Here is a 17,991-nt window from a genome sequence, read left to right as displayed (position 1 = left end):
GGAGTGTCCAGACTTGCTTCAGTCCCCCCACTTCCCGCCCTCTTCCTTCATTCCTTCGTATTCCATGCATATTCAAATATAAGAAATTCAAAGATGGATCAACAAGATTTCTCCTTCTGAGTCCCCGTACTAGTCTTTGGGTGAAGGCAGATGGAACATTTTAAGTATAGTCAAGGTGGCTTCATAGCATCTCAGCTTTGTAACCACATGCCTTCCCCCACATCCCCGCCCACTCAGAGCGAGCTCTGGTCTTGCTGTTTTGAATTGTTTTAAACCTATGGATTTTTTTACATTTTTACATTGGACTTTCTTGGACTTGAAGGCTGGAATCCCATGATCCCTGGGGTACTCTACAGGCCATATAACTTTTCCGTATCCTTACTTCGGAGGGCGCAGAGAGAGAGCTGCCCTTGGCTGGGGAGACTGATTGGCAAGTCTCCTGCAGCAAGAGCTGAAGCCAGTGCTTCTCCAGCATTGGATCTCTGCCATGCAAAGGCACAAAAAGGAGATGTTTCAGGGATATTCCAGACATGGCTGTGGATCTGTGGGATGATCCAAGGCCTTCTCAGGTGCTCCACACGTTGCTGAGATGGGGTATGTAAACAAACTTTTGGGATGAATGCTGAGAAACTGCTTAATGCAGGGGGAAATTGATAAGGTAGTTCTGCCTTTGGATCTCCCTACTACCCATAGTTAGGGTGTCTTTATGATTCTGCTGCTACACTGTTTGATGTTTTCTGTACTTTGTTTACTTTTTTACTTTTTTATCTGGGTTTACATATAACATTAACCTATGATATGGGTTGTTGATTTCTGGGTTGCTGTGTCATACAAACCCAACCATACTAATGAAACATGATTTGTTAACAAATTAACAACCCAGAAAAAAAATTGTTGATGAGTTGTGAACCATGGATTGCTTATTTGAACCATAAATTGTCATCATATGTAAACCCAGTACTGTGGCTTGTTAAGGAGTTGCTTTGCCAGGCTTTGCCAGGCTAAAAAGACAATGGGCAAGCAGCTGGCACTGTTGTAAGGCATTTGAGATGCAGTGTAAGGAGGAGGGAAATGACCTAGGGTTTAAGAAAACAAACCACAGTTTGTTCAACCATCAGACAGACTAATGCTGGCAGGGAAAGAAACCAAAGGATAACCATGAGTTCAATAAACTGTGGGCTCACATTATGTGTGAGTCCTTGATTTGTTTTCTGTAAGTCCTCTCAAACAAATTTTTTGGAGAAAAAGAACTATGCTGCCTGCAAATTATGGGAGTTGTAGTCCAGCACATTTGCGGAAAGCTGTGTTACCCATATACGTACATATATTATACTGTAATGGTCACCTAGGGAGCATGTTGCTAATGGGCAGGCTTTAAACAAATTTATTAAATGCATAGATATTTACAAACCATGTCTGTAATGCATTGTAATACAAATTGCAAAATGGAACTCATACATCACAGGTGGAGAACCACTGTGGCTGATCTTCAAGTCCAGCATCTGCCCAAACCCTTATTACCTCACACCCATTTCTTCTTCTTGGAATTTCAGGCTTGATTTGGCTTAAGCACCCAACAATCATGAGAAACGCCGCATAACTTCACTCATTTATCCAGAAGCACTCCAGTACACAAAGAACAGTGTTCCCCCTGCACAAAAAAGTTACCCTGTCAATGGGGTCAAAGGAGTCTAGAGATGAGATTGTAAACTGGCTGTGTTCAAGGACCATGAACTATACAGGTTTGGGTTTGGCCACCTTAATGCTGGGAACAATAGGTGGCAAAAGAAAAAGGGGTCAGCAGAGAATGAGGTGGCTAGATGGAGTCACTGAAGCAGTTGGACTCTGGGGGATGGTGGAGGACAGGAAGACCTGGAGGAATGTTGTCCATGGGGTTGCAATGGGTCGGATATGACTTCGCAACTAACAACAACAACAACAACAATGAAATTAGTTGAAGGAATGAACAGGGGTCACCAGGAGACTGGGTGTAGATCTGCGATAGTGCCCTCTCAATATTGGAAAAGGCCTCTGAAAGTGAAGAAGTGGTAGGACAGTGTGGGTGAGAGAACTAAAATTATCTTTTGTATAAGGTCATCCACATCCATGGCATTAATGCTCCTGCCCACAAAGAGCTCCCAGAGTAAATTTTGACAGTAGGTGGTGGCAATAAACTGTACAGAGAGTCAAGCAGCCTTTCCCAACCTAGTACCTTCCCTATGTTTTGGTCTGTATCTCCCATCATCCCATTGGTCATGCTGGCTGAGGTTGATGAAAGTAGTAGTCAAAAAGATCTGAGCAGCACAGATCAAGGAACACTGGTCAAGTGTAATGGGAGCTGAGTGTCAACAAAGAGAAAGCAATTCACAATCTAAGTACTTCTTTGGTGAGGTTCAAGGTTTTGCTCAAGAGTAAAAAGCAAAGGGAAAGTGTCTCAAAGTAGCAATCTAATGAAGACCTTTAGGTGAAGATTCCAGGAATCTGTGGAGCGAGCTCTACATCCCAGTCTGGTGATCAGAAGCCGACTGTATGCAGAGCCGGTCCTACTCTAAACTTACTTGATGCTAATGGATGCTGCTTCAGCACCATGACTATCTGGCAGCAGAATAAACCATTCTTACTAGCTAGAGATGGGAATTACACCATGCCAGAGTGACTGGCTTCCCATCAGTACACCTTGGCTCAGCACCACTCATGGCCCGGCTGGCATGCTTTATTAAATATACACTCACAGAAGTCACTGGCTGATTCCATATTAATGGGCATTGCCATGCATTACAGTCACAAAAGGCTTGTGGGTGTACCACCCTCAGTGATGAATGAAGTGGGAATTAGTGTTTACTGACCAATACCATCATGTTGTGATGTACTACTTAAAGCCATTTTAAGATGACTTTGGTGTTGCAAATCCTTGACCAGTCGGGGCCCAGCAATTATCTCTTTTGCACCTTAATGCCTTACGCTGCATTTGCTTAGCAACTGTCATCCCAGGCCTTGTGCTCTGTTTGCTTCTTTATTTATTCTGTTTCTGAAATAAGCTCAGAGTGGCTTACCTGGACCTTGCAGCAGGCTCCCTTCCTGTCACTGATCAGGTCTATGATACTTGGCTTCAACATTATTCCTGAGCTTTCTGCTGGAGGAATGGACTGATGAGTGGACCTTCTTGGAGGGGGTTTTGGCACAAGGCCAGCATGCCCCAGAACACAGCAGCCTCCTCAGCTGTGCCAGCACAGAAATCTGTCTTTGCACATTGCTGGGCCTGCTGTCTCTCAAGCGTGCCACTCCAATCTTCTTATTAATGTTGCTTTTCTCTCCCTTCTCTGATTCTCACCATGTGTGACCCCAATGCACCCTCCCTCCCTGTGTGTTGCAATCTCTCCCATCCCATGGCTGTTTCTTTCATGGACTTCCCCTAGATGCTGAGGCAGAGACTTTCAACATTGAGAGTACAGGGGGTATGCACAAGAAGGCACATGTTTCTTAAGCGCTCACATAGACTAGCCATGCATACCACATCTGAGCATCCATTCCACATTCACTCCAGAAGAACCTACAAGAACTCTTCCAGCTCTGTGGTGGCCATGTATCTTCTTTTACAGAGGACAATCCTCTGATTGAAGACATCCCCTATTCGCTCTGCCCAGTTCTAGTATGAAGATAGAGAACTATGCAAAGTGTTATCCATTAACCATTAACACCTGGGCAACAGGCTAAACAGGCAGATGGATCACATGGTCACAATCTTCTGCACTATTAATTTAATAATAATTCAATTAAATTATTATATTTATATTCACCCTTTTCACTCTTGTTAGGAACCCTAGGCAGTTTACATGGTCCTCCTCTCCAGTTTGAGGTGTACTTTATTCCTATTTCAAGCACCCTTGGTTGGTTTCAGATTTAAGTTGGACTGGACCACGCAGGGGGAAGTAGACCTCCCAGCTCCCTCCTTTCACATTACCTCCTCCAGCCCTCTAAAGAGGATCAGACCCTCCAGAATGAGATGAGCTCATTCATGTGGTGAGGGGTGAATTCCACAAAGTCAGAGGGATCTTTGGCAAGTGGAGCCCTTCTTCTTGTGGAATGCAGTTGCTGGATCAAACTAATAATTATTTCTAGACTTGCATATATGCATATACATTAGCATGTGCCAAAATTATGCAAATCAATGTTCTCTTTTGTCCTCTTTTTCCAGATGATGCAATTCCTCTTTTTTGGCTGTTCATAACTGGCCACCCCAGCTGGATCAGACCAAAGGTCCAGGCCAGCCGGCGGCAGCCAGGAAACCCCACATGGCACATGAAGGCAGCATGCTTCCTTCTTCGACCCAGCTCTTGCCCCCAGCACCCCTCCAGCAGATCATATTCCAAAGCATACTTTCCTCTCCCTTTGTTGCACACACATTTTGAGGCATTTCCATTCATTCTTGCACAATCTTTCATGGCAGCAGTTTTTCCCTACATGCACACACACGCATACAGCTGCAACTTCCTTGTGAATGTACAGATTTCAACCATGGCTACAGTGCAGACTTCCCACATGGCTTCTGTTTAATTGCTTCTGATTACTTTTACTAATTACCTGCCTTTCAACCTGTCAGGTGGCTAACAACATAAGAGTACCGCTGCCATCATTTTTCTGAAAGCAACTTTGCTTTTAAAACAGTTGCATACAAACCAGCTACAAAGAGCTGGCAGGGGGCAAGCCAGAGTATGGAGCCAAGGAGGCTGAGCCATGGCAGAACAGAATGCATTAGAAAGGGGCTGGGGCAATGCTGGCAGTCAGCCAAATCCTGGGGGGCAGACCTAGGATGGAAGATGGCTGAGTAGGAACAGATCCCATGGAATAAAGAGACGCGGGACTTTTCTGCACGAGGCATTGTTATGGGCTAGTCATTCCCTATGCACAGTTGTTTATATGTGCTTTAGACAATGTTGTGACTCTCCTGTTTCACTTCTGAGTCTAAGGAGCACTTTGGCAAGCTGTTCTGAAGATGGAACATGCCACATTTAACTCCGAAAATGAAAGAAAATGCTTTTCTCACTTGTGAATTGAAGCAATGCTGCTACAGCATAGTTGCCACCTACAGCAGTTCATAGAGTCATAGATCAGAAGAGCTGGAAGGGGCCAGGAGGCCAGTGGGTCCAAACCCTTGCTCTTGCAGGACACCAAGTTACACCATCCCATTTAGATGGCTGCCCAAATGCTTTTTGAATGTCTCCAGCAAGGGACAGACCACAGTATCCCCAGGTAATAGGTTCCACTGTTGTACTGCTCTGACACTCAGGAAATTCTTCCTGGTGTCTAGTCTAAATCTGGTTTCTTTTAAGTCCATTAGTCTGTGTCATGCACTCTGGAATGAACAAGAAGAGATCATGTCTTTCCTCTTTGTGACAGCCTTTGAGGTACTTGTACAGTGCTATCATATTTCCTCTCAGTCTTCTCTTCCTGAGGCTGGACATGCCTAGTTCTCTCAATCTTTCCTCAGAGGGCTTTGCCTCCAGGTCCTGAATCATTCTTGTTGCCCTCTTCTGTAACCTTTTTACACAAGACACTTAAATGCAGCATCTTCTTTTGACTTTGTTACAGAATTCAGATCAGTTGGAGCTCTACACGAAGAGCTCTTCCTTTTTTGAATGTTCATTACTTAACATCAAAGTGATGTTATGCTATAGCTGAATATCACACTAACACAAGTAGGAAAATATCAATTTTCCTCTCAAAAATAATACTCCAGTTCCCTGTTCTTGAAAACAAAACAAAACTCAGGAAAGGCTCTTAAAAACAGATGCAAAACTGGAGGATAATGATGCTGTCTGAAAAATTTGTAAAGAACTATCTGTTAAGGAACCATGAGCACAGAATAAATGCCTCACTTCGCAAATCTCCTAGAGGTTATGTAGCAGAAAAACAGGAAAGGAAATACTTCTGCTATAGTTTGGATCGAAGTTTTGTGATAAAGCCAAATGCCAATGCAGCCAATTAACAGCCTCATACAGAAAAGCTCAAAGACTCAGGATGCTGAAAAAAATATTTGTGGTTTCATTCCATGCAGCAGGATTTTACTACCCAGATCAGTAATATACTGACTGGCTGGTAACTCAAATCCAGAGAAAGAATCACTGGACACCTGGCAAAAGTGCACACCCAGCAGAGGAATGGCTATAGATTAGAGACTCAACCTCTCTTGTGCTGTGCTCTGACCTGGTGTTAACAGCTACTTGCTCACTTGTGCACCCACTAATTGCAGCCCAGCTGGGGCCCAATCCCAGAGTGAGAGAGCAGGACAGAGAGCAAGAGATGCTCACTTATGTGTCACCAAACGAATAATTCACCCAAAACCCAAACCATAGCTATGCATCAAGTGTGCATATTCTAATGAGCATGTATGGATGCAATTTTAAGAACCATTGCTACAATAGAGCTGAAAATACAATTCATCTGTATTTGTGGAGGAAGTAGTTTGGAACTATGCTGGAGAAGGTTGTGACCAGGTGAGCTGTCCCTGGGCTCACTGCAGACAGGACAGCTCCAAGGCCCCTCTGGCTTCTCCTTCTTAGAGCTGTTCTCTTATTATTTCAAAAACAGACTTGGACTGGACAGCCCTGGAAGCCATGTACCTTCTTTTACAGAGGAGAGGCCTCTGGAAGGGTTGCCAGGGGACTGTTCAAAGTATTTTGTTTCTGTTTAAATCACAGCAATAACTTCTGAAAATAAATTAGCTTATCCAAATGTTATGCAAACTGGTGTCCTCTTTTGTCCTTTTTGCTGAGATTTTCTTCTGTTTTGGTGAATTCATAAGTGGCTACTGTAATCCCTCCAAACAGAAGTTTCCATTGAATAAAGAGCTGTCCTCTGTGAAAAGAGGGCACGTGGACACCTAAGTGAGCCAGCAAGCAGTGTTGAGAAGGTAGAGAGATAGGGACAGCTCTCTGCCAGCTTGCTTGGCTCTTTGCTTTTCCAGAGAAGGTGTGAGCAAACAAGTGGCAGCCAGGCGGAGGGAGAGACCCATGTTTTGCGCAAGTGCCCTACAGAAACAGCACCAAATCTGGCAGCAGCAAGAACAAAACATGTTCACAGAATCAGTGTTAGGAATTCACATGTAAATCATGGCACAGCCTCTAAGTCCTGGCAGAATGAAGACGTATTTCTAAGGATCATGACAGAGCAAGCTTGATTGCCAGGCTTCTCTAAGAAGTTCCTTGATAGGGAAGCATTTCACTTCCAACAGCACCCTATTACTGTAGTTGTGCACCCTTACCCAGCTAAACATGCCTTGTTCTCTGTATCGCTGTATGCCTTATGTGCATCTAATACAGCAGTGGAAGAACATGCAGTCCTTCAGATGTTGTTGCACTGCAGATTCCTCCATCCCTGGTTATTCCCCATCCCAACTGGGGCTGTTGGGACTTGGAGTCCACTGTCACATGGTTCCCCAGTGTATAGTGTTTGAAGTGGGGTGGGATGCCATCCCTCTTCTCTTCACAGGGAACTGAAACTATCCAAATGATTTTGAATTAACACAGTTCCATCCAGTCTTTCTTGCTCTCTGTTCTCCCCGCCTCCCCTGTCACTCTGAGTGCTTTGTATCTCTCTCAGGTATATGCATTACTAGCCCCAAGTGTTTCCCACACTCTGCACTTCTATGGTCAATGAGATGTCCTGCTCATCACTCACAGACTGGACTGTATCTGGGGTATGTCTCCTACCTGTTCAGAAATGAAGCTCCTGGATTAGGTCCATTGTCTCCCAACTCAGCAAACATGTGCCAGCCTTTCTCCCCAATCTGTGCTGAAATACAGGTACCATCATCCCCAGTCAGCAGGCCAACAACTGGGAGTGGCAGGAAATGTAGTCCAGCACATAAGCAAGGCAATATATTGGGAAGGAAGGCTGGCCAGTGTCCTTCTGTAGCCTCCTGACTGGCCAAGACCTTCCAGTGGGGCAGGATGGGAGGGGCTGGAATGTCTGTGTTTGTCAAGAACCACGCTCTCCATAGTGTGTGTGTCGTGCTGGTGCCATGTTGTCTGTTCTCAAGCGTCCTGTGTTTGTCGTTCCCTTCTTCTTTGTAGGGAAGCAGCAGGATGGGACAGTGGAGAATAATCAGAACAAAGGTAAAATTCCGGGACGCTCCCCCAACACTTCCCTTGAGTGCTTACTCTTTAGTTCTGCACTGAGATGCAGGTAACAGATGTAGAAGAAAGGGGTTGCCTTCTCTAGGCCTTAACAACTTGGTTCCAGATTGCCTAGCCATAGCCATAATTTGTGCTGCTTTCAGAAAACTGGGCTATTTTAAAAACAACAAAACGGGCTAGGCCTGGTGATCTGAGGCAAAGACGTACTGCGCTCTTGTTAGGGTTGCTGTCTCTCAGAACATAAAACTCCCAACTCCACAGCTGGATAATAGTTTGATCAGGACTGACCAAATGACAAAATTATGAGCAAGTTTTCAAATTCTCCAGAATATTTCATCAGGCTAGATGTTTCACCAAGACACAGATAAGGGGACAAGAAAAAAACAAATGTATTCTAAAACATTTGGTCTCTATATAAAGATTGCAGGTTTATTGAATTAGTCATTAGTCATTGCAAATTAGTCACTACACATTTCAAGTTATGCCTAGAATTCTTGGGACTCCCAGTTCTAAAAACAAATGTCTTGCAGTCACCCAGACCTGTCTCCAACCTTAAGATAACACAGATGTTCCTGGTTAGCCTGAAAGTGAAAGTAAGGAGAACCTTGACAGTCTTCATATTAGCAAATCTTCAAAGTGCAAAGTTCCTCATTAGTTAGCAAAAAATAGTTGTGGATTCCAGATGGGAGAGCTGTGGGGCGGACCAGGGGCACAACCAAATGGAGGTTTGAGGAATGTGGAGCAGAGCCAAACATTTACTGGTGGACTGGGAAGCGTCTAGTCACTTATGCCAGGGCTGCCGTGCAATGTAACGGTTTGCCACATGTTCCCTATTTCAAAGTCTGGTTCCTTATTTATGAAGCTTATTGATTTGTGATATGTACCATACCTACAAAAAGCAACCTAAATTTATTAAGTTGCACAGAAGGTAGATGCTAACAAATTAATTTGATGTAGAGATCCCAGCATAACAGCTATCTATACACCTATGAAAGGTGTGCGGAAGCTGTGTCCTGTCCAGATGTTTTTGGTCTTCAGCTCTCTTCATCCAATGTCTATTGGCCATGCTGCCTAGAAAATGCAACCCCACATTTGGAGGGCCTCAGGTTCCCCATCCCTGACCTAAATTGTATTGCTAAAAACTAACAAATGAATGTGGGTGTGACAGGGTCAGAGGTGGAATTACCTCATCCCTCACTTTTCTGGAAACTGGCTCTAAAATATAAAAAATCAGCTATGTTGCATTTGTCCCAGTCAGCTGGCAACTAGATAGAGTGTTTCCTATGCCAAGATGTGCTCCAGTAGATTCTGAATTGTGAAAGCAACAGGAGTGCTGTTTTTCTTTGCCTCTGGTCATCCTGGTCTCCCAGGAGCAATTCAGATTGCATATGTGTAGGAAGGCTTCATAATTTGCACATTTTCTGCAGTTAAGGGCAAGAAAGCAAAAAAGAGGAAAAGGGAACACTTACTGTTTACATATGGGTATATCCAGGCCTAGAGAGGGTGATGTCTTCACCAGATAGCTACAGAACTGAAACTTGAACATAGAGATTTTGTAACTCCAGAACTAGGCCTGTCACAGGGAGAATAAAATGTAAACAAAAGTTCATAGGAAATAAGGGTCTGGTACAAGGTCCAGTGGGTGAATGTTATCAAAATCCATGTTAGAGTATCATGTAGTGCTGGGCATTTAGAATCAAATGGGAAGGTAACAGCGGGGGGGGGGGGTACATGCATGTTATGTTTGACAAACTGTGTGTGTCAGTGTAAGTGTGTTGAAAATGGTTTTGGTCATCTGAAACAAACTTTCTGAAACCTGCCATGTAAAGAGGAATTGTTCATTGTTGTGCACCAGTATAGTTTGTTCCTAAGGGAATCCAGTTTTGTTTGAAGCTGTTGTGATTTTTGTGGACAACATTTCCTTTAGGGAACTTCAGAATTCACTGGGAGGAGCCATTTTTTTAAAAAAAATATTTGCTTATTATTTCAGCTACTTCTATACTGCTTGATGGCCAAGGATCTCCAAGCAGTTTACATAAACGCACACACAGTATAAAAATACTGCAACAATATAAAACAATAAATGCCTTCCAAAGATTCTGCAAAAGCAGTAAAACAGCAGTGACATGATTTATTGCAAGTCAGAGAATGGATGTGACAGATATATCTGGTTAACTTTGTTGTGGAGGTGTTTCTGTGAGAAGAATGAAAAAGAGTGATTGTCTATTTATTTGGATAACTGGGATGTACATGAACTTGGGATATGCAAAAGTTGGACAAGGGCAATAAGAGACAGCAAGTTTTGTGCATATACTGCCTTCTACTGGACAGGTCTGAAAGTGCTCCTCTAGAAACCAGTCCTGACTTCAGGAGACAAATGCTGCTTTACTCAGAAGTAAAGTGTTTACATCTGCTGGCAGATGGATTCCAGAGGAGATAAGTCCCACTAAGGCAGAGTTAGTAGTTAGGGCTGCTGTCTTCCTTCTTTTTCTGGCCCTGCTCCAATACTTTTAATGTCCACTAGAACGGTAGTGTTGGTAAGAAGTTAAGATGTGTGGAGCAGAGCAAGCAAGGAGCTGAGCCTAGCAACCCTAGCATTAGGATCATATGAGGAAGGAATGCTGTTCTTTTGGGTGAATCAGTGTTTGCTCCCTGTCTCTTCACAGCCAAAAAGCAGGATGGGGCAGTTGCCATGGAAATGCAACCCCTGAAAAGTGCTGAGGGTGGTGAGATGGAAGAACGGGAGAAGAAAAAAGCCAGCGTGCCCAAAAAAGAGAAATCTGTTCTTCAGGGGAAGCTCACCAAACTGGCTGTGCAAATCGGGAAAGCAGGTACAATGTGATGCTACGCCATAGATCTTTGTGGGGAACAGTGAGCTGGTACAGACCCAGAGGTATGGCAAACAGGATGTAGCCAGAACTCTTACACCCTGATAAATAAAATAATCTTCTCCAAAAAAAAAAAAAAAACCTGGATCAATTAAACAAATTTTAATCTTTCTTTTCATTTTATATGATTGATTATTCTATTTTACCATTTTTATTACTTTATTCAGGCGTTGCTTGTGCTGAGGGGCAAGGAAGAAATGTCCCAAGCAGTAATCTTCCACCCAGAATCACTGGAAATTTTATATTCAGCTACCCCTCTGGATTTTGTTATTTCAGCAGGCACTGCCTACATGCTTTCAGATATATCTGCATAGTCATTAGCATTAGAAACATGCTGTCTTGTTTTTAAAGAAGGAAAGCTGAGATTCTCAATAAGGTGATTACACCACCAAAGATAAAGCAATTTTCCTCACATAGACTGGAGACAGTGTGATGCCAAGGGGCCCTGCACTGCCCTATCCTGTTTTTGAAAACTCTTTTAATTTGCAATGTTGTGAAACTGACCACTTGGTTATGTAAAATGCTGGAGTAGCTTGCTCCCCATGGCTGGTCACAGATCTCTGGGCATTGAATGGGGACAAGGGGTACCTGACCGTCTGAAACATCTTGAATGGAAATCACACCCAGCCTTCTAAGATGAAGGCTTGAAATGGTTTTGCTTGATCCCTGAAAGGGCAAAGGCAGTATGTGTACACTGAGAACTGAGTAATGGTAAATTTACTTTTGAAGAGATGTTGGACAGATGTTGCTGAGGGATTGCTTATTTCTGCACTTATGTCACTCCTGCTCAACTTGCATATTTGCACATCAACAAATTATTATGAAGACACCACAATCTCCAGTGCCCTTTCCTCTAAAAGCAAATGTGTGCTCTAAAGGGTGCCCTTAAGTTCCCACTGCCCAAGGAAGCATGAAACTGTGTAATCCTTTTGATCCATTTTTTCCCTTTCTGCCCATCCACCTATGTCTGAACATACTTAGTTCTTTTACCTTTCATTTTCTTGATAGCCAATAGCTCCCATTAGCCCTCAGCTTAGGAGGGGACACTTTCTAACATCGTTTTTATCCTGTAATCGCCCTACCTAAGTCACAGTATTTTATGGGAGATCCAGGCAATGCACCCTGGCAGTAAACCATGGTGGGTTGGTTGTCATGGAAACAGTCCACAGTGCTCCCAACAGCCCCCTCCCTCCCTACTCAGTCCTCCCGCAGACTAAGTTGTCTCCCCACTCGCTATCACCATCATAAGCTGTTTCGGGTTCACCACAGGCATCCCCACAGTATGTTTTTTCCTTCCATAAAGGCTGGCTGTCGAGCAGCTTTTGCAACCACTGATTTTTCAGCGACAGACAATCCCTTCAGCAACATCTAGGAGGGGCTGCCCATGGTTGCCAAACAAAGTGTAAGCCACTCCATTTACTGGGATAACCTTTGACAGCTACAAACTGAGGATGCCCCTGTGAAACATGATCTCCTACTCACAAACTGAGGATCTTCCCATAAAGAGGGTGAACCACGTGCCACCCCCTTTTTGCAAACTAAGATCATTCATGTCATTGATTACATTTGATAGCAAGCCTTTTGACAACTGTCAGATGTAACCAAAGAGAAAAATAACTTTACCTCATATCTCCGTATGTTATCTGCCCAAGGTTAACATACCCACAGTTGTGTGAGTATGTGCAAAAATATTTAAAATTTATTTCTACAAATATTTGTGAAAATTAAGAGGGAAAAATTTATCTTATCAATGCTTGGCAACCTCAGGCATTTTTTCTTCACAATCTGAAGAAAAAGAGTTTTAAGGCAGAAAAGCCATGGTGAGTGCCAAACCGTTCATGATTATGGCAAGAAGGGGAGGAAGTCGGTGCCAGCTGCCCCCAAACACCTCTTAGGCACTTCTGGCCATTGCCTGGGAGCCACTTGGCAAGAGTGGCTAGGAGATTTTGCCATTCTTGCAAAACACCTCAGAAGCCAATTCTCAGAACCCACAATGAGGTTGGTCACCCACATTCCATGGCCTATTGTGGGTACAATAATCCCTACAACACGTACAGGTTGTTCAGCGGCTTGTTGCCCACAAACAAGCCACCCTAAGGAAATCAGTCCATGCCTGCATGACATGACAACCCATTGTGGGTAGCAACTCATATCAATCCAGCCATTATTGTCCTTCATTTGTTGACCTCCCATGCTTTCTCACTATTGGTTCTTTTTTAACAGAAAAAAATGCTTTTAGGGAGGAAAAGCTAAAATAGTTACACCAATGGCACTAAGTAGCTCAGTCCCCATGGTGCAAAGGACAGTTGAAGGGGAAAAAATCCATCTGATATCAAGTATGGCTGATCATGCTCAGTACTAGACTATAATTTTTAAAAACTGGACAATTGTGGGCATCCCCCCAAGGACTGCTGGGCATCCTTGGGTGGGCACCTCCTCAATGCCCCCAAACAGGTAAGCCACCTTTAATGATCTGGAATAAATTAATTAAAGTCAAATTACAGCCAGCTTTCAAGCATCATCAACCCCAGCCAGCTTAGCTAATTGTGCAGGACAGTGGCAGGTGTAGTCCAGCCTATCTGGAGGTGCACACACTACCTGCTCTTGAGCTACACTGTGCTGTTTGATTGATAGCACTAGGAAGCACCTTTAGTTCCAATTCTGTATGTTCTGGCATTTGATCCAAATGTTCACAAAGTGTATGTGTGAGGGGTTGGTGGGATCATGGTACTTGGACACAGGTTTCATTATCACACCTGAAGTTCTGTTCTCTCTTTTCTCCTGCTCTTGCTAGGACTGGTGATGTCAGCTATCACTGTCATCATCCTGGTTCTGTATTTTGTAATTGAGACATTTGTTATTGATGAGAAGACGTGGTTGGCCGAGTGCACTCCTGTCTATGTGCAATACTTTGTCAAGTTCTTCATTATCGGTGTCACTGTCCTGGTGGTGGCTGTGCCTGAAGGTCTGCCATTGGCCGTCACAATATCCCTAGCCTATTCTGTCAAGGTGAGAATCCTATTGCAGGGTTGGCACCCTTCCCATTAGAGAGGCTATCTCTGAAATATCAGGCTTGCACATTGTGACCCTCTGTTACCCTCCAATGCAGATCTCCCTTACAAATTGGGGCCCTCTGGTCTCTCTTTCATGAAATTTTGGTGCAGGTGGGCAAAGGACTCACCTGGAAGTGGTGGCGGGTTCTATTGGTTTTGACCTGTATGCTGGTGAGGGCATGGCTCACAATCCTGTCACCCAGGAATGTAGGCTAGAAGGCATACCATGTTCCATTTCTGTTGTGCCTCTAAATTACCTGTAGTCAAGGAAAGTGGCAATGAACATATGAGGGGCAGGAAGCATGGTTCCAAATGGGCTTGAGGTCAGCTCCCAGATCAAGAAAGCAGGAACTGAGAGCCAAAGGCAGGGCGTATAGTCAGGCTGGGGATCAACAACTGGATTGGATATATGAGGGAAAATGAGATGAAGCATGGCATGGCTTGGCACTAGGCAAGGCAAATGGGGAGTGTTACTGAGACTGCTGGACTAGCTTAAAAGGAAGGGCTTCATATGGTGTGCCATATAATGATGATTGTCCATTGACTAAGAAGGTTAGCTGACCGTCTTCAGACTGTGGGGTTATCTGACAGTACTCAGCCTAGTCCAGGAGGCACCCTCGCCTATAGATTGTAGCCTGGCAGACTGACTGAAGGCCCAGAGTGCTGGTGGTGCAGGAGGTCGGGCAGTGAAGGCTGACTGCTGCCAGAGGACCCAGCTCAAACTCCCTCTGCACCCTTAAAGGGAGACATTTGAATGCAGCTAAATACTTAGGTATCTTTCTCTATAGAAAATGATGAAGGACAACAACCTGGTTCGACATTTGGATGCCTGCGAGACCATGGGCAATGCCACGGCCATCTGCTCTGACAAGACTGGTACCCTCACCACCAATCGCATGACCGTTGTGCAGTCCTACCTGGGCGACACTCACTACAAGGAGACCCCTGACCCCAGCAGCCTGACACCCAAGACACTGGATCTGCTTGTGCATGCCATCGCCATCAACAGTGCCTACACCACCAAGATACTAGTGAGTGGTGGCCCTCTGTCTGCTGACCCATCCTCCATTCCACTGCCACCTTTGGGTAGATGAACCCAGACTGTAGTACACCTATACCCAGTTGCACAAAAGATAGATCTTGAGAGGTTTGGGAGATCAACTCACAGAAGGCCCTATCAGGAATGCTGAGAGTTGAAGTGCTAAACATCTGGCGATCTACTTTCTGTCCACCCTTCACCTATAAGATGGTTATCACTTTGAATAACAATTACAGCAATGGGAGGGAGCTTTGATGGATGGAATTCATAAAGGTAGTAGAGAACCAAGGCATCTTTCCTTCCATCTTATCAGGAATTGTGGGGGGCATTGTTTAATTGAAGGTTGCATGTTTTGCATTTCGAAGGTCCTTGGTTCAATTCCTGGCGTCCCCAGATAGGGCTGGGGTGGAGATTACCTTCTGTCTGAGATCCTGGAGACCTGCTGCCAGTCAGTGTTGACAGGAGTAGGCTAGATGGACCAAGGGTCTGACTCTTATGTACCTATGTTCTGCTGACCATCTGGATTCACATACTTTGTGCTTCCTTCTAAGGTTTAGGGCCAAAAGAGAAATGGCAGCAGCTGAGCCATCTCCTTAAGTGACCGTTTGCCCCAGTCATAGGTAAAGCAGTGTCCAGAGATTCATTTTAAAAGACAAAGTGGCTAATGGCTTAGAGGTGCTAGGCCCTTCCTACTCCTGTACCTTCAGCAGTGTGCTGCTCAAATTCCTTTTGCCTTAGCCAGGCTCCAGTACAGGAAGGAAGTCTAGCTAGAAAAAAAGTTTCTACAGGGAAGGGGCAGCCAAGACGTCAGCAGAGGGGGTGGGACTGATATAAATCAGCTTAAATTATTTTTATACCAGATTGTTTTCTCCAGCCGATACTTGTCATTGCTTTCTCCAGCAAATTCTGGGACTTGCGGGGAAGGGGTGGGCGGGCAGGACGGGATGGGAATGATAACATTTTGAGAGAAAGCCCAAAATCACCTTGAAAAGAACTATAGTTCCCAGAGTTCCCTGCAGAGAGGGACTGACCATTAAACCAGTTTTGACACTATAATATAGATATGTCCCCTGAATTCAAAGTCAAATTCTGGGACCCCACAATTTTGATCCTGCTTGCAGGTACACAGACTGCCCCACCCTTTGTCAGAGCAAATTGATGGGGCTTGACGCATTAGAGAATGTGATTGTCCTTTCTTACTCTCTGTTACCTCCAGCCTCCAGAGCAAGAAGGGGGGCTGCCACGCCAGGTTGGCAATAAGACGGAGTGCTCTCTGCTGGGCTTTGTGCTTGACCTGCGACGTGACTACCAGCCAGTGCGTGAACAGATCCCTGAAGAGAAGCTCTACAAGGTTTACACCTTTAATTCTGTCCGCAAGTCCATGAGCACCGTCACTTGCATGCCTGATGGTGGCTACCGCCTCTTCAGCAAAGGCGCTTCTGAAATTGTCCTCAAAAAGTAAGTCTGATCACCCTTGTGTGAGTTAAAGGGATTCCCACATGAACAAGTACTCCTGCTCCAGAATTAGAGTTAGCTTGAACTCAGAAGTTTGCATCTCCATCAAAACACTTAGCTTCATTTGCAAAGTGCTTGAGAAGAAACAAAATAATGAACATACATTATCTCAGTATAATAATCTCAGCATTATTATGGCCATTATACTGGGTAGGGAATGTGTTAAGATGGATGAACAGGCTAGAAGGAAGGAAGGGGGTGGGGAGAGGAAGAGAGAGATAGAGATGTCAAAATAGTAATTCATTTGAAATCCCTCCCAGTAAAATAAAATACATTCAAAATGTCTAAACCATCCCCAGGCCTTGGTAAATAAAAAAACCTCCAGCTGGCATCAAAAAGACAACAGAGTTAATGTCAGGAAAGCTTCTCTGGTTCAGGAATTTGACAGATGGAGCACCTCCACTGAAAAGGCCCTGTTTCAGCTCCCTGCCTACTTCAGATTATAGTGTAGAGTTTTAAAAAGTCAGAGCTTGGCTATTTCACATATGGTAAACCTTGTAGACTTGGAACTCCCTGAGACTTAGAATATTTCTCAAGTGGAATTCACATATGTTTAGAGTTCTCTGTCCTACTCTAAAAATTCAGTGCCTTTCAGGTTCAGGTAATGAAAAATCAGAGGCATTTCATATCATGGGTGGCAAATTTGTAGCCTCAGAGGAAGGGATCTTGTATAATCTGTTTTTAAGTGTGTTCTCCCTTTTCCAGGTGCACAAACATACTAAATAGCAATGGAGAGCTGCGGGTCTTCCGACCTCGTGACCGAGATGAAATGGTCAAGAAGGTGATTGAACCCATGGCATGTGATGGACTGAGGACTATCTGCATAGCCTACCGTGATTTCCCTGCAGGGAAAGAGCCGGACTGGGACAATGAAAATGATATTGTGATAGACTTGACCTGCATTGCTGTAGTGGGGATTGAGGACCCTGTGAGGCCGGAGGTAACAGCTCAGCTTGAATGGCTTTTCTGTGAAACTATACTCCACCCCATCCCTTAAGATTTATGGTCCTCCCTGGTTGTTTCTTAGGGAAGAGAAATTCATCTCAGGTTTTAGATTTCATGCCTGTCCCCAGTGACAGACCCAGAGCTCGGATCACCCAGGTATTCCAGGTGCTTCCAGAAAAGGCTTTTACTATGCCATTGCTCTGCCTTGTTCACAGGAGATTTTATGAAGGGAACAGGCATCATTGTCTTCCATTGGAAACCTGCATTTTCCTATTGCATCTTTATTTTTACCCCCTAAAAACCTAGTAGTAAGGGAAAGATGGGCTAGCTGCACAATGGGACCAGCTGTGACTCAGTGATAGAGCACCTGTTCTGTATCCAGAAAGTTCCAGGTGCAATTCTTGGTATCACCAGAG

The 17,991-nt window shown here is 44.4% G+C and overlaps 1 protein-coding gene across 2 annotated transcripts in view; it reads left to right on the top strand.

Moving 5' to 3' along the window:
- The window catches only part of ATP2B3 (ATPase plasma membrane Ca2+ transporting 3), a 75,994-nt gene that overhangs the window by 23,336 nt on the left and 34,667 nt on the right, over positions 1–17,991 (top strand). For both annotated transcript variants that reach the window (XM_044443464.1, XM_044443465.1), the window contains exons 6-11: positions 8,073–8,114; positions 10,802–10,966; positions 13,818–14,032; positions 14,865–15,107; positions 16,332–16,573; positions 17,336–17,570. In XM_044443464.1, coding sequence (XP_044299399.1) covers positions 8,073–8,114; positions 10,802–10,966; positions 13,818–14,032; positions 14,865–15,107; positions 16,332–16,573; positions 17,336–17,570 — 1,142 coding nt within the window. The remainder of the gene's footprint in view (positions 1–8,072; positions 8,115–10,801; positions 10,967–13,817; positions 14,033–14,864; positions 15,108–16,331; positions 16,574–17,335; positions 17,571–17,991) is intronic.

Source organism: Varanus komodoensis, unplaced genomic scaffold (genome assembly GCF_004798865.1).
Source record: "Varanus komodoensis strain SLA01 unplaced genomic scaffold, ASM479886v1 scaffold42, whole genome shotgun sequence".
NCBI lineage: Eukaryota > Metazoa > Chordata > Lepidosauria > Squamata > Varanidae > Varanus > Varanus komodoensis.
This window is presented reverse-complemented; position numbering and strand designations above follow the sequence as displayed.